The sequence below is a fragment of the Cygnus olor genome, chromosome 29 (assembly GCF_009769625.2).
Source record: "Cygnus olor isolate bCygOlo1 chromosome 29, bCygOlo1.pri.v2, whole genome shotgun sequence".
In the NCBI taxonomy this organism is placed as follows: domain Eukaryota; kingdom Metazoa; phylum Chordata; class Aves; order Anseriformes; family Anatidae; genus Cygnus; species Cygnus olor.
In genome coordinates this window covers 572055-595477 of record NC_049197.1, presented here as the reverse complement: position 1 = coordinate 595477, position 23423 = coordinate 572055, and the positions used below count along the sequence as shown (strand labels likewise).

The 23423-nt window shown below is 69.2% G+C and overlaps 4 protein-coding genes across 12 annotated transcripts; 2 read left to right on the top strand and 2 right to left on the bottom strand.

The window, feature by feature from the left end:
• The first annotated feature begins 1814 nt into the window (after nucleotides 1–1814).
• CACNB3 (calcium voltage-gated channel auxiliary subunit beta 3) lies at nucleotides 1815–8020 on the top strand. Of its 3 annotated transcripts, none has more exons than XM_040539762.1 (14): nucleotides 1815–1889; nucleotides 2081–2173; nucleotides 4824–4946; nucleotides 5034–5156; nucleotides 5251–5366; nucleotides 5464–5525; nucleotides 5610–5629; nucleotides 5830–5910; nucleotides 6097–6155; nucleotides 6268–6377; nucleotides 6495–6646; nucleotides 6763–6858; nucleotides 6958–7107; nucleotides 7227–8020. In XM_040539762.1, exons 1-14 carry the CDS (start codon nucleotides 1848–1850, stop codon nucleotides 7551–7553), a joined length of 1554 nt encoding a protein of 517 aa, XP_040395696.1. In that variant the 5' UTR covers nucleotides 1815–1847; the 3' UTR covers nucleotides 7554–8020. The 3 variants fall into 3 exon arrangements, with proteins under 3 accessions (XP_040395696.1, XP_040395695.1, XP_040395697.1); XM_040539761.1 differs by having other exon boundaries at nucleotides 5461–5525; XM_040539763.1 differs by lacking the exons at nucleotides 1815–1889; nucleotides 2081–2173 and adding an exon at nucleotides 3698–3775 and having other exon boundaries at nucleotides 5461–5525.
• Nucleotides 8021–8807: 787 nt separating this feature from the next.
• On the bottom strand, nucleotides 8808–14220 carry DDX23 (DEAD-box helicase 23). 5 transcript variants are annotated; one of them, XM_040539701.1, is made up of 17 exons: nucleotides 14103–14220; nucleotides 13511–13728; nucleotides 13290–13388; nucleotides 13036–13132; nucleotides 12881–12946; nucleotides 12613–12751; nucleotides 12368–12501; nucleotides 12168–12280; nucleotides 11927–12070; nucleotides 11550–11775; nucleotides 11252–11397; nucleotides 10967–11144; nucleotides 10610–10852; nucleotides 10281–10432; nucleotides 10012–10120; nucleotides 9529–9703; nucleotides 8808–9422 (listed from the first exon to the last, which is right to left on the bottom strand). In XM_040539701.1, the coding sequence occupies exons 2-17, from the start codon at nucleotides 13726–13728 to the stop codon at nucleotides 9199–9201; spliced, it is 2463 nt and encodes an 820-aa protein (XP_040395635.1). In that variant the 5' UTR covers nucleotides 14103–14220; the 3' UTR covers nucleotides 8808–9198. The 5 variants fall into 5 exon arrangements, with proteins under 5 accessions (XP_040395635.1, XP_040395637.1, XP_040395632.1 ...); XM_040539703.1 differs by having other exon boundaries at nucleotides 12368–12498; XM_040539698.1 differs by having other exon boundaries at nucleotides 12368–12751.
• Nucleotides 14221–17506: 3286 nt separating this feature from the next.
• RND1 (Rho family GTPase 1) lies at nucleotides 17507–20305 on the bottom strand. 3 transcript variants are annotated; one of them, XM_040539799.1, is made up of 6 exons: nucleotides 20118–20297; nucleotides 19924–20011; nucleotides 18633–18742; nucleotides 18375–18509; nucleotides 18053–18285; nucleotides 17507–18010 (listed from the first exon to the last, which is right to left on the bottom strand). In XM_040539799.1, the coding sequence occupies exons 1-6, from the start codon at nucleotides 20235–20237 to the stop codon at nucleotides 17929–17931; spliced, it is 768 nt and encodes a 255-aa protein (XP_040395733.1). In that variant the 5' UTR covers nucleotides 20238–20297; the 3' UTR covers nucleotides 17507–17928. The 3 variants fall into 3 exon arrangements, with proteins under 3 accessions (XP_040395733.1, XP_040395734.1, XP_040395732.1); XM_040539800.1 differs by having other exon boundaries at nucleotides 17507–18285; XM_040539798.1 differs by having other exon boundaries at nucleotides 17507–18285; nucleotides 18375–18742; nucleotides 20118–20305.
• Nucleotides 20306–20519: 214 nt separating this feature from the next.
• On the top strand, nucleotides 20520–23336 carry CCDC65 (coiled-coil domain containing 65). The gene is made up of 8 exons (XM_040539768.1): nucleotides 20520–20742; nucleotides 21211–21378; nucleotides 21459–21628; nucleotides 21788–21926; nucleotides 22056–22253; nucleotides 22331–22549; nucleotides 22657–22809; nucleotides 22940–23336. Exons 1-8 carry the CDS (start codon nucleotides 20638–20640, stop codon nucleotides 23264–23266), a joined length of 1479 nt encoding a protein of 492 aa, XP_040395702.1. The 5' UTR covers nucleotides 20520–20637; the 3' UTR covers nucleotides 23267–23336.
• The last annotated feature ends 87 nt before the right edge of the window (nucleotides 23337–23423 follow it).

Sequence of the window (23423 nt, the reverse complement as noted above, 5' to 3'; positions counted from 1 at the left end):
GCGCAGCCGTGTCCCCGCACACGCGCGGGCACACACACACACGCCCCCCCCCCCCCCCCCGGTGCGTGCCCCCTGCACACTCAGCCCCTCACTCACACACACGCGCACCCCCCCCCATCCCCCCCCCCGCGCGCATCCCCGCACCCCGTTGCACGCGCACGCACGCGCTCGTGCACCCTTGCACACGCGCTCGCCCCCTTTTACGCGCGCCCGTCGCGCAGCGCCTTGCACACGCAGACAGCCCCCCCCTTGCACACGCATCCCCCCCCGCACCCTGTACTCCTCCCCAGCATGCGCACCCCCTCGCACACGCACCCCCTTGCACAAGCAACCCCTGCACGCACCCCCAGCATGCACACACCCCTTTGCACACCGCTTCGTTCGTGCCCCCCCCCCCCCCGTTTGTGCACAGACGCCCCCACCAGCACCCGTGGGCGCACGGCACCCCCCGCTGCTGCCCCCCCCCCAACCCCAGGGGGGCACGGATCAGGCCCTGGGGCACCCGCAGCCCCAGGAGGGGTCCAGCCCCGGGCCTCCTGCCCCCCCCCCCCCCCCCCCGTCATCCCGGAGGCCAGGAAAGGGTCGTGCACCCCCCCCTTAACAGCAGGGCCCCCCCCATTTCCCTCCCCCCCCCCCGCAGCAGCGCTGGGCCCCGGGGGAACGCAGATTAATCATTAATTACCAGCGCCGCCGCCGTCCCCGTGTCCCCGCGGCCCCGTGAGGAAGTGCCGCCGGGCGGGGGGGGGGGGGGGGAAGGGGGGGGGGGTTGGCAGTGCCACCCGTGTCCCCGTGGGGCCAACAGCGCCTGGCACAGGGCCAGGGCTGAGGGTACCCAGGGGTCCTGGGGGGGGGGGGGGGGGGGGGTTCCTGGTCCCAGGGAGGCCGCATCGCACCCTCCTCGGCTGTCAGCACCCGGAGGCACCATCCTGGCCTGGGCCCAATCCTGACCCGGCTGAGGATCCCCGGGCCGGATCCTGACCCTGCTGGGGATCCCAGGGCCGGATCCTGACCCTGCTGGGGCTCCCCGGGCCGCATCCTGACCCTGCTGGGGATCCCCGGGCCGGATCCTGACCCTGCTGGGGATCCCAGGGCCGGATCCTGACCCTGCTGGGGATCCCAGGGCTGGATCCTGACCCTGCTGGGGCTCCCCGGGCCGCATCCTGACCCTGCCGGCACTTCCCAGGCCGGACCTCGGCCATGCCGGAGCTCCCCGGGCCTGCCCCTGCCCACTCTGCTCCTCCCCGGGCCGGATCCTGACCGCCCCGGGACCGCTCGGGCCGGTCCCCGCCCCGCTGCCCCCCTCCCTCCCACCCCACCCCTCACCCCCCCGGGGGCCGCAGCAGCCCCGGCGCCGCCTCCATCGATCGAGGGCCGCTTTGCAGCGATGCCGCAGCACCGCGGGGCCGGGCAGGATCGGGCCAGCCCCGGGGGGACACCGGGGGGGGGGGGGGGGGCTCGGTGTGAGCACCCCAAGCCCTGGGCACGGCCCCACGCGGGGATATGGGGACAGAACCCCCCGGGGGGGGGGGGGGGGCCGGCCCGGACACCGGCCACGCGTGGGCACGGCGGCGGCCGCGGGGCCTGGCGGCACCGGGGACTGCGGGGAGGAGCCGTGCCCGGTGCCCCCCCCGCCGCCGCCCGGTGGCTGCCCGGCTCCGGGGGCGCAGCCGGACGCCACGGGGATGGGCGCGGGGGCGGGCAGGCGGGGGCGGGGACGACCGGGACGCCCCGGCGGCCCCGTGTGATGCGGAGCGAGGCGGCGGCGGCGGCGGCGCGGCCCTTCCCGGCGGAGCGCCGCGGTCCGGTGCGGGGCGGCCCCGCCGGGATCCCGGGGGGTGCCGCCGGGGATGTCCGCCCCGCCGCAGCCCGCCGCTCCCGGTTCCTTCCAGGTGAGCGAGCCGGAGCCTTCCCGGCCCTCCAGGGCCCGGTTCGGTTCGGTTCGGCTCGGTTCGGTTCGGTTTGGGGGGGGGGGGGGGGAGGGGGGTGCTGCCGGTAACGCCGCAGCGGCGGGGGCCGTGCCTCCCGGTGCTCACCGGCCGCCCCCCGCCGCTCCCCCCCCCGTCCCCCCCCCCCCCCGCAGAGCCCCCGGAGGCTGCCGAAGCGCAAGAGCCGCTTCAAGCGCTCGGACGGCAGCACCTCGTCCGACACCACCTCCAGCATCCTCCGCAGGCAGGTGAGCGGGCACCGGCACCGGCACCGGCACCGGGGCGGGGCAGCCCCGCCAGCCCCGTTCCCCCCCCCCCCCGCTCCCTCCCTCCCCGGCTCGCTCTCGGGGGCGGCGGCGCTGCGGCTCCGCAGTGAGGCACGGGCCGAGGGAGCGCCCGGTTCCCCTTTGTCCCCCCCCCCCCCAAAAAAAAACAACAACCTCGCCCCCGGTACGGCGGGGACCCGACCGGCCGGTGCTCAGCCTCATCCCCCCCGGGACCGGAGCCGGGCACCGGGACCGGGCTCCGGTGGCATCGCGGAGGCTAAAAATAGCGAGTGCTGCGTCAGGGCCGGGCCGGCCCCGCCGGGCACCGGCACTGCGGCGCGGGGGGGGGGGGGGGGATGGGGGGCGGCACCGGGGAAACTGAGGCAGCGGCGGGTTACCGGGGGGTGTCCCCGGGCCGCCCCCTCCCGCTCCGTCAGCCTGTCCCGGGCCGCCTCCCCGCTCCCGTTGCGGCTCGCCCCGGTACCGAGCGCCCCCCCCCCCCCCCCCCCCCCCCCACCGCCCGGGGTACCGGAGAGCACCGGGGAGGGGATGGGGGGTGCGGGACGGCCCGGGGGGGGGCGCAGGGAGGCCGGAGCACCCGGTTACCCCCGCAGGGTGCCTCTTGCCCCCCCCCCGGCACCCCCCGGAGCCCCCGGTACGCCCCATCCCCGAACCCAGCGCGGTGCCTTCAGCACCTCGGAGAGGGCCCGGCCCGGCCCCGCCGCTGCCCCGGGGCCGGTACCGGTGCCCCCGGGACCGACCCCGGACCCCCCCCCCCCCCCTCGCCCGGGGGCTCCCCGGTTCGGGCCGGCCCGGGGCCCCCGGTACCCGTCCCGCCTCGCGGTAACGGGGCGGGCCGGCCCGGTCCCCCGGGAGCCGCAGCTGCCCCCCTCCTCGGGGGCGGGGGGGGCGCGGCGGGGGGGCGGGAGCGGCTCCGGCCCCGCCGCAGGGCTCGCCCCGCAGACGGGGCTGCTGCCGGCTCGGGGCAGGACGGGGGCCGCCGCCGCCGCACCGGAGCATGGAGGTACCCCCGGCCCCGCACACCCCCCCCCGCACCGCCGCCGCCCTCCTCGGTACCACCGGCCGAGGGCTCCGGGGGAACCGGCGCGGCCCCGCCGCTGCTGCCCCGGGATCCCCCCCCCCCCGCAGTCCTCCCCCGGGGCCCCGTCGCGGTGTTCAGCACCGGGGCCGCCCGGGACCCCCGGCGGCGAGTGCAGTCCCCATTTCCCGGGGGTGGGCACACCGGAGAGGGGCCGAAGCCCCCCCCGGGGAATAGGGAGCCGCCCCCCCCCCCCCCGGTCCCTCGCCATCGCCCCCATCCCCATCCCGGTCCGGCGGGGGCGGCCCCGAGCTCCGGGAGCCCCGGGGGGGGCGGCGGGAGGCGGGGGCGGGGAGGGGCGGGGAGGGGCGGCGGAGCGGAGCGGAGCGGAGCGGGCAGGGCCAGGCGAGCCCGAGCCGCAGCCGGAACCGGAGCCGGTGCCGGTAACCGGGAGGGCGGGCGGGGGGGGGGGCGCGGGCGGCACGGCTCGGCTCGCCCCGTCTATGTCGTTTTCTGACTCCAGCGCTACCTTCCTGCTCAACGAGGTACCGGCCCGGTACCGGGGGGGGGGGCCCGGGGGGGGGGGGGGGGGGGACCGTGATCGCGATGTGTGTACGGGGGGGGAGCCGTGCCCGGTGCGGGGGGGCCGTGCCCGGTGCCGGGGGGGGGGGGTTGTGTCGCCCCCCCCCCCAGGCCCTTTGTTCCTCGCCGCTTCCCCCCCCCCCCTTTGCCCCCTCCCCAGCAGGTGCCCCCCCCCCCAGCCCCCCCGTGGCCGCGGACCCCCCCCCGAGGGGCTGCATGGGGGTGGGGGGGCGGTGGTGGAGACGCGGTGCTGAGGATGCTGGGGGGGGGCTGGTGAGATGCTGGGGGGGGGGGGGGGGAGGCGTGCTGGGGAGGCCATGTTGGGGGGGGGCCATGCTGGGAAAGCCATATTGCTTGTGTTGCGGGGGGGGGGGGGGTCTAACACCACCCCCCAGGGGGTGAGCGAAGCTGAGATGCGCAGGGTGGGGGGCGTGGGGGGGGGGGGGGAGACGACACGGTGCCGCCACGTTGCTGAGCTCAGCTCGCCGGGGCCTGGAGCGCCTCGCGGGGGGGGGGGGCCGGGGGGGGCTCAGCCACATCCAGGCACCTATAAATATTTCACTGCAGCTTCTGCGCCTGTTCCGGGCGCAGCAGGCGGCCGCTAATTGCCGGGGGGGGGGGGAGCCGGGGGGGGCCGCACCGAGGCCCCGCACCTGGGTACCCCAGGGCTGGGGATGGGGCACGGGGCTGGGGGGGGGCCTGGGCAGGGCCACATTGTGGTTGGGGGGGGGGGGAACAGGACAGGGTCCCACTGCCCCCAGCCTGGCCCTGCATCCCATGCCGGGGGGGGGGGCTGCAGGTTTCCCCCTGTTCCCCCCCCCCAGCACACGGAGCTTGTCCGCTGCCACGCGCGGGCACCCGGTTTGGTGACACCGAAAGCGGGACGGGGGGGGGACCGGGGTCCCCTTTCCCAGGCTGGTCCTGCTGGGGGGGTGGGGGGGAAACGTGGACGCCCCCACCCCTTCGTGGGGGGGCCCCCGCAGCCCCCCGGCACTCAGCGCCGTCCCGCAGGGCTCGGCCGACTCGTACACCAGCCGCCCGTCCCTGGACTCCGACGTGTCCCTCGAGGAGGATCGCGAGAGCGCCCGGCGCGAGGTGGAGAGCCAGGCCCAGCAGCAGCTCGAGAGGGCCAAGGTACGGGGCAGGGGGCACAGCCTTCACCTGGGGGGGTTGATATTTTGGGGGGAGGGGGGGAGGCATTGAGCCCCACCTCTCCCCCAGCACAAGCCGGTCGCGTTCGCCGTGCGCACCAATGTCAGCTACTGCGGGGCGCTGGACGAGGAGTGCCCGGTGCAGGGAGCCGCCATCAACTTCGAAGCCAAAGATTTCCTGCACATCAAGGAGGTGAGGTGGGGTACGGCGGGGGTCTGAGGGGGGGGGGGGGGGGGAGCAGGACCAGGGACCCCCAACCCACCCCCCCCCCTCTTCTCCTGCCCAGAAATACAGCAATGACTGGTGGATCGGGCGCCTAGTGAAGGAGGGGGGGGACATCGCCTTCATCCCCAGCCCCCAGCGCCTGGAAGCCATGAGGCTCAAACAGGAGCAGAAAGCCAGGTAGGGAGCGGCCCCCCCCCCCGCCCAGCACCTTGCCCCCCCCCCCCCCCCCCCCCGGCCACCCCGGCACTCACTCACCTCCGGTCTGCCCCAGGAGAGCTGGCAACACCTTGGGCCTCGGCGACAGCGGGAACCGGCGATCGCCTCCCCCTTCCTTAGGTGAGGGAAGGTCGGGGACGTGGCGGGGGGGCGGGGGGGGTCCACCGCACTGTCACCAACCTCTGTTTTTTCCCTCCCCCCAAGCCAAGCAGAAGCAGAAGCAGGTGAGGCCCCAGGAGGTGGCTGGGGGAGATGGGGAGGGGGCCGCAGGCACAGTCGGGTGGGGGGGGTGGGGGAACTTCGCCCCTCTCCCCAGCTGGTTTTGGGGCTGGGGGGGCGGTCAGGATACCCGGGTTCACTGAAATCCCCCCGGGGGGTGCGATCACAGAGCATTGACCCAAGCCCGTGTCCGCCCCCCCCACAGACGCAGCACATCCCGCCCTACGACGTGGTCCCCTCCATGCGGCCCGTGGTGCTGGTGGGGCCCTCGCTGAAAGGATACGAGGTATTTGGGGGGGGGGGGGGGGGGGTCCTGCCCCCTCCCTTTCACCCTCCCCATCTTCTCCGTGCCCGTGCCGTGCCGGTGGCAGGCAGATGGCAGGGCCGGGGCTGCCGGCGGGGCTCCGCGCGGCTGCCACCTCCCCGCCGCTGCCATCTGCCGCCGGCTCACCGCGCGGCCGCCCCGCCGCAGGTCACCGACATGATGCAGAAAGCCCTCTTCGACTTCCTCAAGCACAGATTTGACGGCAGGTGACGCCCCCCCCCCCCCTCCCGCCCCCCCCCCGGACACCCCCATCCCCTTCCCCTTCCCGCGCACGGGCAGAGCAGGGCCCCCACCACTGCCTCTTTCCCCCCCCCCCAGGATCTCCATCACCCACATCACGGCCGACCTCTCCCTGGCCAAGCGCTCCATCCTCAACAACCTGGGCAAGCAGGCCATCCTGGAGCGCTCCACCACTCGATCCAGCATCGGTGAGGGGCTGGGCTCACCCTGGGGCATTGGGGGGGGCGGGGGGTTGGTCTCCCGTGGGGCCGGCTTGGCCTGAAAGGTCCCCTCTGCCCCCCCCTCCCCCCCCCCCCCCCCCCAAGCTGAGGTGCAGAGCGAGATCGAGCGCATCTTCGAGCTGGCCAAGTCCCTGCAGCTGGTGGTGCTGGACGCCGACACCATCAACCACCCGGCCCAGCTGGCCAAGACCTCGCTGGCGCCCATCATCGTCTACGTCAAGGTGTCCTCCCCCAAGGTGAGGGGGCTGGGGCTCCTGGGGGGGGCGGCTGGGGCTCCGGGGGGGGGCGGGGGGGGCGGGGGGCTGCCCCCACGATGCCGTCACCCTCCTCTCCCCCCCTTTCTCCTCCCCAGGTCCTGCAGCGGCTCATCAAGTCCCGCGGCAAGTCCCAGGTGAAGCACCTCAACGTGCAGATGATGGCAGCCGACAAGCTGGTGCAGTGCCCCCCGGTGAGCCCGCAGGTGTCCCCCCCCCCCCCCCCCCAACACCCGGGAAATGCCCGGGGGGGGGGCTCCCCATGCCATCCCTGACCCCCCCCCCCCCCCCAGGAGCTCTTCGACGTGATCCTGGATGAGAACCAGCTGGAGGACGCCTGCGAGCACCTGGCCGAGTACCTGGAGGTCTACTGGCGCGCCACGCACCACCCGCCGCACGCCCCGCACGCCGTGCCCTCGCCCACCGGCCTCCCGGGCCTGCAGGTACCCGCAAACCAACCCCCCCACCCCCCCCACCCCCCACCAGACACCCCCTAGGGGGGCAAAAGGAAAGGGGCAGCCCCCCCCCCGCCCCGTCTCCGCCCCCCCCCCCCCCCCCCCAGAGCCAGCAGCTGCTGGGGGAGCGGGGCGAGCACTCGCCGCTGGAGCACGACAGCCTGATGCCCTCGGACGAGGCCAGCGAGCCCTCGCCCAAACCCTGGGCAGCCTCCTCGCAGCGCGGCTCCCGGCACCTGGAGGAGGAAGAGGAGGAGGAGGAGGAGTACGGGGAGCCTTACCCCAACCTCTACCAGCCCCACCGGCACCACAACAGCGGGCTGCACGGCCCCCCCGGCCCCGCCGCGCAGGAGCGCCTGCTGGAGCACCCGCCCGAGCGCGACCACGACAGGAACTGGCAGCGCAGCCGGCCCTGGGCCAAGGACAGCTACTAGGGCGGGTGGGCAAGGGGGAGGGAAGGGGAGAGGGGGGGGGGGGGGCGGCTGGGAACCGGCCCCCCCCCCCCCCCCCCAAACCCTTTCCCTGGGGCCTGGCGGCCAGGTCCCCGCCGTCCCTTCGCCTCCCCCCCCCCCCCCCCCGGCCCCACGCTGGGGGTGCTCAGACAATCTCCCTCTCTCGGGGAACTCCTCCGCAGCGGCAGCTTCCCGGCGCCTGGCCCCGGGCACGTCTTCAGCCATAATAAGCACAGGAGGGGGCCGGCGGCCAGGATGCCAGGGCCCCCCCCCCCCAAAAAAAAAAAAAAAACAACAACAAAAAAAACCCGCTCCCTGACTCCAGGTGACCCGAGAGCAGCCACATGCCTTCTCCCTGCCTCAGTTTCCCCGCCTGGCCCCCCCCCAGCATCGCAGGCTGCGTCATTCCCCGCAGGGCAGCCGCCATCAGCAGAGGGTGCCCCCCCCCCGCCCCCCAGAAGGACGCGTGGGCCGGTAAAAGGGGGGGGGGGGGGGCACAATTTCAAGCAGCATCCCCCCATCCCGCTGCCCTGAAGATGTAGGGGACAGTGCTCACCTCCCCCCCCCCCCACCCCCGGGGCCTGGCCTGTCCCCCCTCCCCTGCCCCTGCATGGGACCCCCCCAGGAGGAGGGGGCCGCACCAGTTGCTTCGCTCTGCACCGATCTCCCCCCGCCCCGTTCACAGTAGCCAAACCGCTTCCTCCCCCGGGGACAGGGGGACAGAGGGGGACAGACGGACCCCGCAAAGGGCAGCTGCCCCACGCCTGCACCCGCTGCCCCGTCCCCACCACCCCTGTCCCCGCACGTCACCGCAGTCCTGTAAATACAGCGCCCACGGCCCTCGGCCGGCGGCTGCTCCGCGGAGGGTCCCGGTCGCCCCGGGGCCCTTCGCAGGGAGCCGTCCCCAGCCGGCAGAGGGGAAAAGGGTGGGAGCCACAGATTTGTTATAATTTCTTTTTGTAGAAAGCACTGATTTCCCTGTAACTTGTTTCAGAAACACGAGCGTGCTCGGAGGCAGCGGCGTCCGGTTTTCTGGCGGCTGGGGAAGGGGGAAAGCTGCAGCACCGCGACTGCAGGCGCCGGGGCTGGGTGAGGGACAGGACCCGGGGCTCAAAGGCTCTTGATTTAGGGGCACTGCCAGCTCCGAGCACCTCCGGGAGCGCTGGAGGGTGCAGGAAGCTGCCACCCGGGGACACGAGGCGGCGCCACAGAAACGGACAGCACGGGAAGGCGACATCTGGCAAGGCTGCTGCAGGTTTATTCCTGCAGCTCGGAGTTTGAGCTAAAAAAGGGACGAAAGGGACACAGCTCCAGGGACAGCCCTGCCTACAAATCAGCGCAAGGAACCCAGCCCCGACCCTGCCTGGGCAGCAGGGGGGCAGGGAGGAACCTGCCCCCAAACAGCCCCCGGCAGCTCCACGAGTCCCCGGTGAACGCAGGGAGAGGGACCGGGAGCACACAGGGGACGTTTCGGGGCAGTCCCGGCCCCAGTCCCTGCTGTCAGCAGTCCTGGCTGCACTGGGGCCAGGGGCTCGGGGGAAGGAGCAGCCAGCAAAGTCCCGGCAGCCCTCGGTGGTCCTCCTGTCCCCAGAGCGGTGGCCGAGAGGCGGACGCCAGCCCCGGGGCCTCAGGCGAAGATGGTCTCCTCCCGCCTCTTCTTGGTGAGGATGGTGCCAGGCTTGTGCTGGGCGTCGGGGTGGTTGGCCAGCTCGGGGGGGCAGGAGGACACGGGGCTCTCCAGGATGGCCTGCTTCAGGTCGTAGAAGACGGTGGAGTCCTCCTTGGTGAGGAAGGTGATGGCCACGCCGCTCTTCCCCGCGCGGCCCGTCCGCCCGATGCGGTGGATGTAATCTGCAGGGGGCGGGGGAGTCAGGCAGGGCCGCCCCGCCCTGTGCCCCCCTCCCTCCCCCCAGCAAAAAAATTAACCGTCCTAGCCAAAACCAGGCCCCCGACTCACCCTCGATGTTCTTGGCCATGTCGTAGTTGACGACCATGGAGACGTCGTGGATGTCGATACCGCGGCCGGCCACATCCGTGGCCACCAGGATGTCCTTGGCCCCGGCCTTCAGGTTGGAGAGGGCGAACTCTCGCTGCTCCTGGCCTTTGCCGCCGTGCAGGGTGCAGGCGTTGTACTGCAGGACGAGAGAGGGGTCAGGAGGGGGGGGGGGCGGGAAATGGAGCCTGGGCGGACCGGAGGGGAGCCGCGGGGGTCTCCGCGCTCCCATGGCTCCGCCACGGCGTGGAGGACCACGCGGCGACACCAGGGACAGGACGGATCAAATCCCTGTGACGATTTGGTCACTGGGACCTGCGGGGCCCGGGGCCAGCACCGCAAAACGCGAAAGCTTCTGGCTGAGGGACGAAGAGAGACAGAAGCGCGGGCTGTGGGACGACACCCAGCCCAGCCCCGCCGAAGCGCGAGGCTCCGGCCCGCGCTCACCCCCATCTTCTCCAGCGACTTCGCCAGCACATCGCAGCCCTTCTTCTGGTTGACAAAAATGATAATGGGCGGGTCGAAGCCCTGCTCCAGAATGGCTAACAGCTTCTTCCTGTTGGCAGGAGGAGAGTTAGGCAAGGGGGGAGAAGCTGCAGTGCCCCGCGGGAGCCATTCCGCTCTCCAGGGTCCCACATCCCCCCCACCCCCACCCCCCACGGAGCTCCCTCGCCCCCCAGCGCCCCCGCCCACCCTGAGACCCCTCCTCTCCGCACCTCTTCTCCGACTCCGACATGAGGAAGACCTTCTGCTCCACCCGCTCGTGCGGCTTGCCGGCGGAGCCGATGTAGACCACAGCCGGACGGCGGAGGTAGCTGCGGGCCAGGCGCTCCACCGCCGGCGGCATGGTGGCCGTGAACATGACGGTCTGCGAGGGAAGGGAGCAGTGAGCAGCGGCCCCTTGGGGTGGGAACGCAGCCCCCGCCTCTCTCGTCCTGTTCCCCAGAGCCCCAAAATTGTCCCTTCTCCGCTACGCGACACCCCCCCCCCCCCAAGCCTGGCGGCAGCACCCCCAGATCTGCCCCGGGCTCCTGCCCGCACCCACCTGCCTGTACTTGTGCTTCCCCGACTCGAAGTTCGCCAGCATCTTCTCGGGGTCCTCAGCCTCGTCCGTGTCAGGTTTTTGGTTGGTGACGGGCATGTGCTCCAGGATCTTCTGCACGTCGGGCTCGAAGCCCATATCGATCATGCGGTCCGCCTCGTCCAGCACCACGTAGGTGCAGCGGCTCAGCACCAGGTAGCGGTTCTCCAGCACGTCAATGAGACGCCCCGGCGTGGCGATGACGATCTGGGGGAGAGAGGGTTGACGGCTGCAGCCTGGGCGGGACCTGGCCCCTACTGGGGGGCTGGCGGTGCCCCCAAGACTCCACCGCAGGACCCTCCAGGGCTTCCTGACCCTCACCTCGCAGCCCATGCGCAGCCGGAAGCCTTGGTCCTCGCGGGAGATTCCTCCGATCACGGCCACCGTGCGGATGCCCAGCGGCTTCCCAAACTTGATGGTTTCCTCCTCGATCTGCTGGGCCAGCTCTCGAGTAGGGGCCAAGATGATGGCGTAGGGACCCTGGTCCGACTCCTCGATCCTGCAAGCGGGAAGGATACGGCCACGTCGCCCGTGGGGACGCACTGCCCCTCTCCGCAGCGTCCCCAGGCCCCGTCCCACCTCGTCCCCGGGCCCCGTCCCGCTTACCGGTCGATTTTGGGCAGGGTCGTGATCCAGACGAGCAGGGGGATGAGGAAAGCGGCCGTTTTGCCGCTGCCCGTCTCAGCCACGCCGATGATGTCGCGGTTCTGCAGGCCGATGGGGATCGCCTGGCGCTGGATCGGGGTGGGCTCCTGGCGAGGAGAGAGGCAGGTTTGGGAGCAGAACTTCCCCCTCGCACGGATCACCCCCAAAATAACAGAGCCAGGAGCACCGATCCCGAGAGCCAGCTCCCCACGAGGGCCGCCTGGGTCTGCCAGCAGCAGCCCCTGCTCCCCGTGCCCACCTTGTAGCCGCACTTGTCGATGACCTCCAGGATGTGGGGGGGCAGGGATGAGTCCTTCCAGGAGCGGATGGGGTTGGGGATCTTGCCCCCTTTGGTGGTGATGCTGTAGTCCTCACGGAAAATACGCCAGTCCCTGTCTGTCATCTCGTCCAGCTTCTTCTGGGACCAGTGGCGGTCATCCCAGCGCTGCTTGGCCTCCTTCTTCCTCAGCTTCCGCAGCCTGGCCCTGAGTCGGGGTGAGGAAGGGGACAGGGTTCACCCTGTACCTCTGGGGACACGGGATTTGTCCCTCCACCTACAGAAGGACACGCTGCAGCCCGGTGCCACCCCCTAGCTCTGCGCCCTCCCAGCTTCTCCCCCCATCTAAGCGCACTCACTCCTCTTGCTCCTTCTCCTCCAGCGTTCGCCTCTTTTCCATCAGGTCCCCGTAGAAACGCGACTGCTCCCTTTTCTGCTGCTTCAGGTCGATCCCTGCGATGAATCCCCGGCCCAGCAGCTGCACTTGGTGCCGTTCCTTGTACCTAGGGTACGGCAAGAGCGTCAGCGGGAGGGCTGGGGCTGCCCGGCACCCCCCCAGGGCACCCCAGCACCCCCCCCGGGGCACCCCCAGGCCCTCACAGCGGGTTGTAGTCAATGGACGTGTCCTCTGACGCATCCCACTCAAAGACAAACTTGCGGTCGTTCAGGTGCCGGGTGCGTCTCCGCTTCTTCACCCCTCCCAGGTAGCGCTCCTGCGGGCGGCAGAGCATCAGCAGGGCAGGAGCCCAAGCGTTCCAGCCCCCACCCCCGGTGCCCCCGAGGCCAGCCCCCAGCAGCACCTTGATGGCGTGGAGCTCTTTGCTCTTGTCTTTCTCCTCCCGAATCTTCTGCCTGCCCTCCTCGTCCTCCGTGCCGTTGGTCTCCCGCTCCATGCGCTCCCGGCGCTCCCTGCGCTCACGCTCCTGGGGGTCTTCTGGGGAGCAGGGGAAGGACCTCAGAAGAGCCCAGCACCCCACAGCGAGGCTGGGAGGCTCCGGGGGGTCCCACCACAGCCCCTCGCACCCAGGCAGGGGCGACACCTTACCTAGCATCTTCCTCCCCATTTCCTGGAACTGCTTCCTTTTCTTCCTCTCCTCCTCCAGCAGCCGCTGCCGCTCCTCCACCTCCTGCTGCCGCCGCCGCAAAGCCTCTGCCTCCCGCTCTGCCTTGGACAGGAACTTGGGCTGCGGCAGGAAAAAGAAGGCTCAAACCTGGCCCGGCCACCCCAGGACACGACGCCCCACTCCAGCCACCCGTCCCGGCACAGCTGCCACGGCCGGGACTCTGCAGGAAGGGAGGACTCCCCCTCCTACCTTAGCTTCTGCCTCCTCTTCAGCTTTCTTCTTCGCCAGCAGCTCCTCCAAGGACAGGGGCTGGGCCTGCAAACGTGGGGCCGGATCGTTAACAGCCCCCGGGGGGGGCCGTTTGCTTCAGCAGAGGCACCCTGAGCGCTGACCCCGTTCCTCACCTTCTCCTTCTTCAGCGCATTCTCCTCCTCTTCCTCCGCTTTCCGCGAATCCCGCTCCTTCCGGGACTTCGAGTCCTTGCCCCTGCTTGGGGACAAGCTTCCCGGCAAAACAGGGGGAAAATCGGGCACCGAACACAGCCCCGGGACCACCCCGACCCCTCCGACGGGGGGAATCCCCCCCGAGCAGAGCCCAGGACGCTGCCACACCGCAGCAAAGCGGGGCCGCAGCCACCCCGAGACGAGAAGACGCTCACCTGGATCTCTTCCTGTCCTTGTCCCGCCGGTGCCCATCCTTCTCCCGGTCCCGGTCCTTCTTGCCCCGGTCTCGATCTCGGTCTTTGTGCCGGCGGTCCCTGCGGAAGGGGACGGGGACGGTGACGGTGCGGCCCCTGCGTCCACCTCCTCAGCCCCTCCTGGGGCTTCCACGGGCCCCCAAGGGGGAAGAACGGTTCGCCAAGAGGCCCGCGGGGCTCACCTGTCTACCGACTTGGAGCGGGACCGGGAGCGGGAGCGGCTGCCTCGCCTCCTGTCCCGGGACCGGTGCCGCTTCCTGTCCTTGCCGGGGGACCCCTTGCGGTCCCGGTCGCGGTCCCTGTCCCGGTCTCGGTCCCTGTCCGGGGAACGGGAGCGTTTCCTCTCCTCCTTGACGGGCGACGCGTCCCGGTCCTTCTTGTCCGCCAGTTCTCCAGCCATCTGCGGGACGGGGGCTCAGCGGGGGCCGCCGGGGGGGGACCGGGTACCGGGGAGGGGGGGGCACCGGGCAGAACCGGGGGTCGGGAGGGGGGGGGCACCGGGCAGAACCGGGGGTCGCGGGGGGAGCACCGGGCAGAACCGGGGACCGGGGGGACAACCGGGGGCCGGGGGGAGGGAGACCGGGGACCGGGGACGGCACCGGGGACCGGGCAGAACCGGGGAGGGCACCGGGGGCCGGGCCCTGCCTGCGAGCCCAGCTCGGGGGGAGGCAGCGGCAGGGCCCTGCAGCCCCCCCCCCCCGGTCCCGGGTGGATCCCCGGGGCCTTCCTGCGGGTCCCGCCCCCCCCCCTCCGCCAGCCCCGGCCCCGTCTCACCGCCGCAGGCCTCAGCTCCGCCGCGCATCCACCGCCGCCATAGCCGCCGGGAGCCGCGGGGCACGCCGGGAAGGCGAGTCCCGGGGACTGCAACTCCCAGCAGCCCACGCAGCAAACCCCCCGCAAACGGACTACAACTCCCAGCAGCCCCCGCGGCCTCCCCGCTCCCGTCGCCTTTAGGTCCGGTGTTGCGAGGGGGGCCGGCACCGGGCGGGGGCCGACGAGACCCCCCCCGGGGAGCGCCCGGCGTGGCGCGGGGACCCCGGCACACGGGAGCGGGGCACTCGCGTGGGCTCCGGTGGGACCGGGGCTCCCGGGGTGCCCTCGGGCCTAGTCCGGCCCTGCGCTGGCCCAGGGATCCCCCAGCGGCCCTTCCTAAGCAGCCCAAATCCATCCAATTGATTGTTTTATCAATTAATAAAAGCCTCACATTGATTATTTTACCAATTGATTAATCAAAGTCTCACATTGGCTATTTTATCACTTAATATAAGTCTCACATTGATTGTTTTATCAACTAATAAAAGCCTCACATTGATTATTTTATCAATTAATTAATAAAAGCCTCACGTTGATTATTTTATCACTTAGTAAAAGCCTCACATTGATTATTTTATCAACTGATTAATCGAAGTCTCACATTGGCTATTTTATCACTTAATATAAGTCTCACATTGGTTGTTTTATCGCTTAGTAAAAGTCTCGCATTGATTATTTTATCACTTAATAAAAGCCTCATTGATTATTTTACCAATTAATTAATAAAAGCCTCACATTGATTATTTTGTCAATTAATAAAAGCCTCACGTTGATTATTTTATCACTTAATAAAAGCCTCATTGATTATTTTACCAATCAATTAATAAAAGCCTCACATTGATTATTTTGTCAATTAATAAAAGCCTCACGTTGATTACTTTATCAGTTAATAAAAGCCTCACATCGATTATTTTACCAATTAATAAAAGTCTCACATAGCACTGGTGCGAACTGGTGAACGCCGTCTCTTCTCACAGGCAGGGGAGCCTCAGCGTTGGTGCTGAGCACCAGGGAGGGTGCGGGACTGAGGCATGGAGCTGAAGGCCGAGCTCTGGGTGCTGGGGGGGGGCAGCGGCCGGCACCCTGGGGTGCTGCTGCCCCCACTGCAAGGAGGACGAAGAGGCCGGCACCCCAGGGTGCCGCTGCCCCTGGTTCAGGGAGGCCGTGAGGCCTCAGCTTTGTGCTGTGAGGCAGGGAGAGCGAAATCCCAAGCCCTCCGTCGCCAAACCCTCTGGTTCGGGCCCCCGCAGTCCCTGTGGGTGAGGCACCGAGCGAGGGCTCTGCTGCCATCTGCTCAGGCCGCCCCTAAACCACCCCAGGAGGGTCGGGACTTATACGGTATCGGGTGAGCCCTGAAGCTTCCCTGGGTGTAACCGCTGTTGTTTCGGATTTAAAACATCAGGGTTTTATTCAGAAAACTAACTCCCGTGAAACTCCCCCTGAGCCTGACGGCACCCAGTGCCTGGTGGTGCGTGATCGCAGCCTGGGTGCAGCCCTGGATCCTGAGGTGCTGAATCCCAGCCATCGCAGGTCCTGTTCCCACTACAGAGCAAGCAGTCCCTCTGTGGATGACTGCCCTGGGCGTAAAAGATGTTTTCTGCGGTGCTGTTACGGCCTAAGGATCAAGAGAGATTGGCTTTTACCATGCATACGTTACAGGACCAAATCATTATATAAGATTCCATCTTACATAGGGTCATATTTAGCAACTGCCGTAACACTCGTTCCATTATTACAGGGGTGGAATAGCGATTGTGTTATTCAACTCACAATTACAATTTCTTAAGCAGAGAACAAACGAGATGGTCGGTATTGCTTACAGCACCCTCAGTCACTGGAGGCAGAATTCAGGTGTTTGGCAGAACCTGGCCCCTGAACACCTTGGTGCCGACCTAATCTGGCACACCGAGCCCCAGTCCCACAAATTATTGACAACTTTTTAAAGCACATTTGCGTGACAGAGACCCTGTAGCTCATTAGGGTGCCCCAGGGCTCAACTTCAACCTGTGTGGGGATTACAAGCAATCATAATTATGCTTTGCGTTACAATCGAACCCAAGCACGGTTTCAATTAAAATGTAACACCAGAACATGAGCTTGTGACGATTCTGACCTAGAAACCTCGTGGACCTGTAATAATGAATCAGCAGTTACAAGTGATGATGTTTTTGCTGGTCTGGAATTCTGGAACCTTAGACTGAGTTGTTAATAACATGAATTACCAAAGATACTGTAATTTCACTCATCCTGGACCTACACACTGTAGCCTACAGAGTAACGGCTGGCCAAGCACTAATAATAACTGGGGAATACGCAGACCTGACAACATATATGCATGTATAGATCACAATCCCTTCTGGACAATCCAATTAAGCCAAACAGGCCTAATAAAATTCCATTGTTCTTCCAACCTGCGGTGCTGGCTGCCAACAGCGCAATGACTCCTGGCAAAGCTGGTGACGAGCGGCTCAGCGCCGGGGAGCCTCCGGCTTTGCAGCTCAGCTGCCTCCAAGAGCCTCCTGCCGCAGCGGGCAGGCGCCTGCACCACAGCACGCCTTGCTCCCCAGACGCTTTCATCTTAAAAATTTAATATTTTAACTTTCTACGCAGCCATCGCCACAGGGCGACGTAATAAGCACCAAGCGTCTAACCCCTCGGCAGGAAGGCCGAATTGTTGGGTGGCTTTTTACGAACGCGGGACTTTACACGTCTTCCTGGTGGTGGCAGAAGACCCAGACAGAGCAGGATGTGTGCTGGGCTGGGAACCCGCTGCTACAAGTAAATAATCATAACTAAATACTGCTTTTAGTAGTAATGATTTATAATAAGGGAAAAAAAATAAAGAAAAAAAGCCTCTGTGTCCTCGGGTATTATAGAATCCCACAAAGCCACTGCTGTGACTCCTTCAGTTGCGGACACCCCCCCCAACACCCCACTGCTCCATGCAAGAGCCCCACAACCAGCACAGCATCTGTCCCCAATCCCCTACCCCTACAATTACCCCCCCATCCCCAAGCTGTCCCCTTGCTGGGGGACCAGGTAGAGCCAGAAGGGGCTGGGGGCAGCAGGAGACCCCCGTAGGGACCCTTATGGGGTACCCGAGGCTGCCCCACAGCACACAGGCAGAGCCCTGGCCCACCCCGGGGGGGGGGGGGGCCACACAGCTCCAGGACTCCCACCCCACCCCAGGGACTTCACCCTGGGTCACACTACATCACCACCCATGGGTGACAGCACAGCCAGCTGCTGGCATCACGTCACCTTTCCCTGCTGGCACCGTGAGGTGTAGCACTCCAGAAAGGAACCTGCGCTGGGGAGTGCCAGGGCTGAACCCCCCCCCCCCAAACACAGCACCAGGCACCTGCTGCACGTGGGTAGTTGTTATATTTTTCCGATAATAAATAAGCTTTTTAATAACACTGAACATTGAACAGAGTCACCCCAAGAGACAGTCTATAAAACAGCCGCCCCCTCCCCGGAGCCCCGCTCCCCACCGGGGCTCGGGGGGGGGGGGGCGCACCCCGAGGCATCCCGGGGCCAAGCAGCAGATGAGGGATGGGGCAGAGCCAGACACCAACTGGGCATTCAAAGAAAAAGGATGAGTCCGTGGATGAATCCCGCTGGGCCGGGGGCTCGGGAGCAGCCACCGAGCAAGGTCCCTCCCCAGGTGTCCCCCCCCCCAACACACACACGGCAGCTCCGGGGGGACTGCCCCCCAGCCCCGGGCCCCAGCACGTACTGGTGGGGGAAGCGGTGTGATGGGAGGGCGGCGAGCACCCCATCCTCCTCAGGGCGGGGGGGGGGGGGGGGCACCGCAGCCCCATCTGGCCCCCAGCCTGTCCCAGGAACTGGGGGCTTGGCGAGGGGGGAGGGGGAAGGCATCCCTATCCTCCCCCCCTCACATGACGGAGCAGCTTTTTGCCTTCTCCTTCTTGAAGGCGGAGGAGATGAGCTCGGAGCGGCTGGGCAGGTGCAGGAGTCTCTTGGAGAGGCCGCGCGCGGGGCTTTTGGGGGGCTGTGGGGGGGCTTTGCTGAGGCAGATGCCGGACACGGTCCGGAAGATGCTGTGGACGCTCTTCTCCGAGGTGAAGGCCGAGCACTCCAGGTAGCTCTCGGCTCCCAGCTGCCTGGCCATGGCACAGCCCTGCAGCACAACACGGCGTCAGGCCAGCACAGCACCCCAAACCCCCCCCCCCCCTCCCCCGGATCGCCATCCCAGCGCCCCCCCCCGACCTGCTCGTAGGAGATGGGTGCCTGCTTCTGATGGGAGAGCTCCATCAGCGTGCTCAGGTCCGTCCGCAGGTCTGTCTTGCAGCCGATGAGCAGCACCCGCGTGGTGGGGCAGTAATCCAGGATCTCCGTCTTCCACTGCGGGCACGAAGCTGGCATCAGTTGAAGGAACCCTGGGGTCCCCAAAATGCGCCCCCCCCCCCCCCCGATTTTCTGGGCCATGGGGAAGAACGCACGTACGGGGACCGGGTGCCCCCCCACCTTCTTGGATGCGCTGTCCAGGGTTTCGGGGCGGCTGATGTCGAAGCAGAGCAGGACGGCGTCCGAGTCGCTGTAGCAGAGGGGACGCACGTTGTCATAGTAGGGGGAACCTGGGAGGAGAAGGCGGTGTCACCGCACTGCCACTCCCCCCCCCAAGGGGCCAGGACCCCCGGGCATAGGGCAGCTGGGGGGGGGGGGGAAGGATGGACACATGCAGTCCTAGAGGGTTCCCCCCCCCCCCAAAAAAAATGCCACCGGTGCTCCCCCCACCCCACCGAAGTCTCCATCACCCTTAACGAGGCAGCAGCAAACGGATCCCGTGGCATTTATATAACGGCCCTGCAGCAGCCGGGGGGGGGGGGGGGGGGGGGGGGGGGGGCAGCCAGGACCAGGGGGGAGGGGGGGGATGCAGCTGCCACCCCCACGGGGTCTCTGGGGAGCCAAGGCCACCGGCACCATGCGGGGGACAGCAGGGGGATGGGGCTGCGGGGGTGGCAGGGTGCTCCCTTGAGATATGGGGGAGGCCGGGGTGCCCCCCCCCCCCCCCAACCCGACCCCAAAAGGCCTCGGAGGGGTTTTGCAGCCCAGACGCTCCGTGCGCGGAATAGCAAAGAGGCTGCGCCAGCGCATCGCCATGGCAACGCAGGGATGGCGGGTGGTGGGGACCCCCCCTTCAACCGGGGGGGGACACTGCAGCAGCAGGGCAGGGCTGCCCTGTGCCCCCCCCCCCCCCAGCCGGGCTCTTTGGGGATGCCCAGGGCGAGGGAGATGCCAGGACGCGCTGTTATCCCCCCCCCGTTCCCCCAGGGATGATGCGGGGGGGGTCTGGACCTGGAGGGGGTGGGGGGGGGTGGGGGGTCGGATGGGTGCTCAGCACCCTCCAGAACAGGATCCAGCCCTGCCTTTCCCCCAGCCCATGTCTGTGCCCTCCCACCGAGCCAGCCCCCAGGGACCCCCCCCCCCCCCCAACTCCCTTAACCCCAAGAATTAGGGCACCCCCCAGCCAACCCCCCCCGCTATGCCCCCCCCCCCCCCCAACCGCAGCATCCCCACTGCGGGGCTGCCTCTGCCGCAGCCCCTTCTGCGGCCCCCCCAAGCCCCCATTTGCAGCCCCCCCCAAGCCATGCAGGGCTCCACCAGCCCCCCCCCCCCCAAATGCCTCCCCCCGGGTCGGAGCTGCCCCCGCCCCGGTACCGCACAGCCTCGCGCTGCGCCCCAGCTCCCCGGTACCGGAGGGGCATTTATCCGCCCCCCCCCCCCTCCCCGGTACATGACGGCCCCCTCCCGGTACCGGAGGTGTCCCAGAGGCTCAGCTCCACCCGCTGCTCCTCGCTGACCAGGCACGCCGTGTAGTTCTCGAACACGGTGGGCACGTACGTCTGCAACGGCACCGGGACAGTCGGCACCGGGACAGTCGGCGCCCGGGAAACGGCGCCCGGGAAACGGCGCCCGGGAAACGGCGCCCGGGAAACGGCGCGGGCTCACCTCGGGGTAGCAGTCCTTAGCCAGCACCTGCAGCATGGCCGTTTTGCCGCACTGTACGTCGCCCACCAGCACCAACTTGCACCGAGCCGGTGCTGCCGCCGGCGGCCTCCGCTCCCGCATGGCGGCGGCTGCGGCGGCGGCAGCGCGACCGAATCCCTCCCCGCTCCCGCCCGCCCGCCAACCCCGCGCCCAGCCGCCGCAGCGCCCTTATATACCCCGCCGCCCGCCGCGCCCCGCCCACGGCGGCTCCCGCTAGCCAATCGCCGTGGAGGCGGCCGGTACCCCGGCCAATAGCGAAGCGTCGGCGGGCAGCGTGGCCGCGCCCCTTGGGCTGCGAGGGCGTTCCTCCGAGCTAGGAGGCGCTCTTCCGCTCGCTGCCGGAAGTGGGGCCGGGCCGGACAGGAAGTGGCGGTTGCCAGGAGACCGGCGCGACGCCGGCGGCGGGACCGGGGGCGTTGGGAGGCCGCAGCCGGTACCGGGACGGCGCCGGGGGGGGGGGGAGCGAGGGGGGGCGGGCACCATGCCGGTGGCGGCGGAGGACCGGCTCCTGCTGCTGCAGAGCCAGGCGCTGGCCGAGGAGGAGGCGGCCAAGGTGAGGCGGGAGCTGCTCGCCAGGTTCCTGAAGGTGAGGGAGGGGCACGGGGGAGGGGGGCCGGGGGGGGCCTTGAGGGGATCCCGGGGGGGTCCCGGGTGATCCGGGGGGGGGGGGGGGTCCTGGAGGGTCCCGGGGGCGTCTCGGGGGGGTTCCAGAGGGTTACGGGGAGGGTCCCGGGGGGGGGGGGGGGTCCCGAGGGGGGAGCCGGAAGGATCCGGGGGGGCCCGGGGAGGGTCCAGAGGGTCCCGGCGGGCTCTCGGGGGGGGAGGGGGGGCAGGGGGTTCTGGGGGGGGTCCCGGGGGAGTCCCGGGGGGGGGTCGCGGGGGGGGTCCCGGGGGGTTCCAGGCAGGGTCCCGAGGGGGGCGCAGGGGGGATCCCGGGTGGTTCCACAGGGGAGTCCCGGAGGGCAGCCCAGGGAGGATCCCCGGGGGGGGGGGGAGGGGTCCTGGGAGGGCTTCCGGGGGGGGGGGGGGTCTGCGGCTCACAGCCCCCGCGCAGGACAAGCTGGCCAAGGAGGAGCGCAGCAGCGCCCTGAGCCTCCACAAGCTCACGGCCCAGTGGCGCGCGGCGCTGCGGGAGGTCAAGGAGAAGGAGTTGCGCGAGGACGTCGCCGTCCTGAGCCAGGCCTTCGCGCGGGTGCTGGACTGCAAGGACAGCGTCATCGAGGTGAGCGAGGGGCTGGTGGGAGGGGGGGAGGCCGTGCCGGGACCCCCATCGTGACGCCCCCCCCCCCCTCCCCGCTGCAGTCCCTGGTCACGGACGTGGAGGAGGCGGAAGCGCAGCACGCCCGGGCGCTCGGCAGCCACCTGCACAACGTGGACCGCCTGCTGCAGCTTCAGCGCTGCCGCCTGGCCTGCCTGGAGGAGGGATTCGATGCCCAGCTGCAGGCCCTGAAGGCCGAATTTGAGACGGAGAGGTAGCGAGGACGGGGAGGGGGACGGCGGCGGAACCCGTTGGGTGTCCTGCCCTGGTGCTGAGCCCGCTCCCGGCCCGATCCGGACAGCTGCGGCTTCTCTTGGCACGTCCCCGCCTCTGCCCCGTGCTGCTCTCGGCAGCTCCCCGGCCATTTCCCCAGGAGGGCCATCCTGGAGCAGCACGAGCACGAAATCCGCTACCTGCGGGACGTGGTGCTGGCCCTGGAGCAGAACTACGCCAGGGACGACCACGAGGCCACGACGAATTTCCAGAGCGCCCGGGATGACATAAAGAGCAAGGCACGAGGAACCGGCCGGGCTCTTCAGCGTCCCATCGAGTAGCTGGCTCTGCTGAGGAGGCTTTTAGGGCTGGGGAGCACACGGTGGGGTCCCGGCAGCCGAGGGGAACCCACCGCTCTCTCCCCCCAGAGCCTGCAGGAGAAGCAGTACAGCCGCCTGCAGCTGGGTGGGAAGATGGAGGGGCTCTGGGAGCGGTTCCGCGCCGCCACGCAGAGCTACGCCGAGGCCACCGAGCACCGGAAAATCGCCTTCGAGGGGCTGAAGCAGAAGGACGTGAAGAGCTCCAGGGAGATCGAGCTGCAGGCAAAGAAGCTACAAAAACTCCAGGTGGCGGCAAAGTGCGGGTGGGGCGCCAGGAGCAGGGACAGCCTGTCCTGCCCCGCTCACAGCTCCTCTGCCTCTAGGACTTGGTGGCGGCCACCAAGGCTCGGCTCGCGGCTCGGCTCCGGGAGAACGAGGAGCAGAACCGGCGCGCGCGGGAGGAGAAGGAGGCTGCGCTCAGGCAGCTCCAGGAGCTCAAGAGCAAGATGAACCGAGCCCGGGCCAAGGCCCACGGCAGCCTGGCCAGGCTCACGGCGCAGAGCAACGCCGCCCTGAGGGCGCTGGCACAAGTTGTGGGGAAGGTGAGGCCGGGGCCATGCCCGCTGCCCCCTGCCCCCGCAGCGTGCCGGGGAGCCCGGGGTGCAGCCGGCCCCGCTCCCTGCCTCCTCGCTCTCCTTCCTCCTCGCAGGCGGAGCGCGTCCTGCGGCTGGCCGAGATGTGCCGCGGGCTGGAGACGGAGGGGGAGAAGGTGCTGCCGTTCTACCCGTCCTCGCTGGCAGAGGGGGAGCTTTTTGACGCCGACAGGGTTCTCAAGGAGAAGCCCGCGGAGCCTCTGGCCCAGGTGAGGAGGCCGTGCTGGGCTCCGAGGCCCTGCGGGGTGGGGACGAGGGACAGACGTCCCTTGGGGGTGGCCTGGCTCGCTCGCGGGCAGGTCTGGGACCCCTGCCCTTCTCTCCCTGCCTCTCTCCCAGGCCCTGCAGGACTACGTGGGGCTGGAGCGCTTCTGGCAGCGCTTCAACAAGGCGAGGCTGGAGGAGCGGGCGCTGGCACGGGAGCGGGCGGCCGTGAGCCGCAAGAACCAGCAGCTGCGGGGGCTGCTCCAGCAGTATCTGGAGGGGCTCTCCGTCAGCCCCGAGGCGCTCAGCAAGCCCAACCCGCTGCTGGCCGTCGAGCACAAGAGCCGCGTCCCCAGGGCCTGCGCACGTCGGCATCAGGGCGCTGCACCCCCCCGCAGCCTCCCTGGGGGGGACGCCTCCCCGGGCCCCATCCCCGGCTCTGATGGCACCGGCTGGAGCTGAGCCTTGTCCTGCGGACCGGGGCGCCTGGTGCTCAGGGGCACCGTGGAGCTGAAATAAAAGAGCCAAACTGCGCCCAAAATGCGTTCCGGGTCTTATTTCTGGTCCCACGGAGCTTTGTTGGTCCTGCCACTGCCCTCTTGGCTCCGAATCTTCCGCT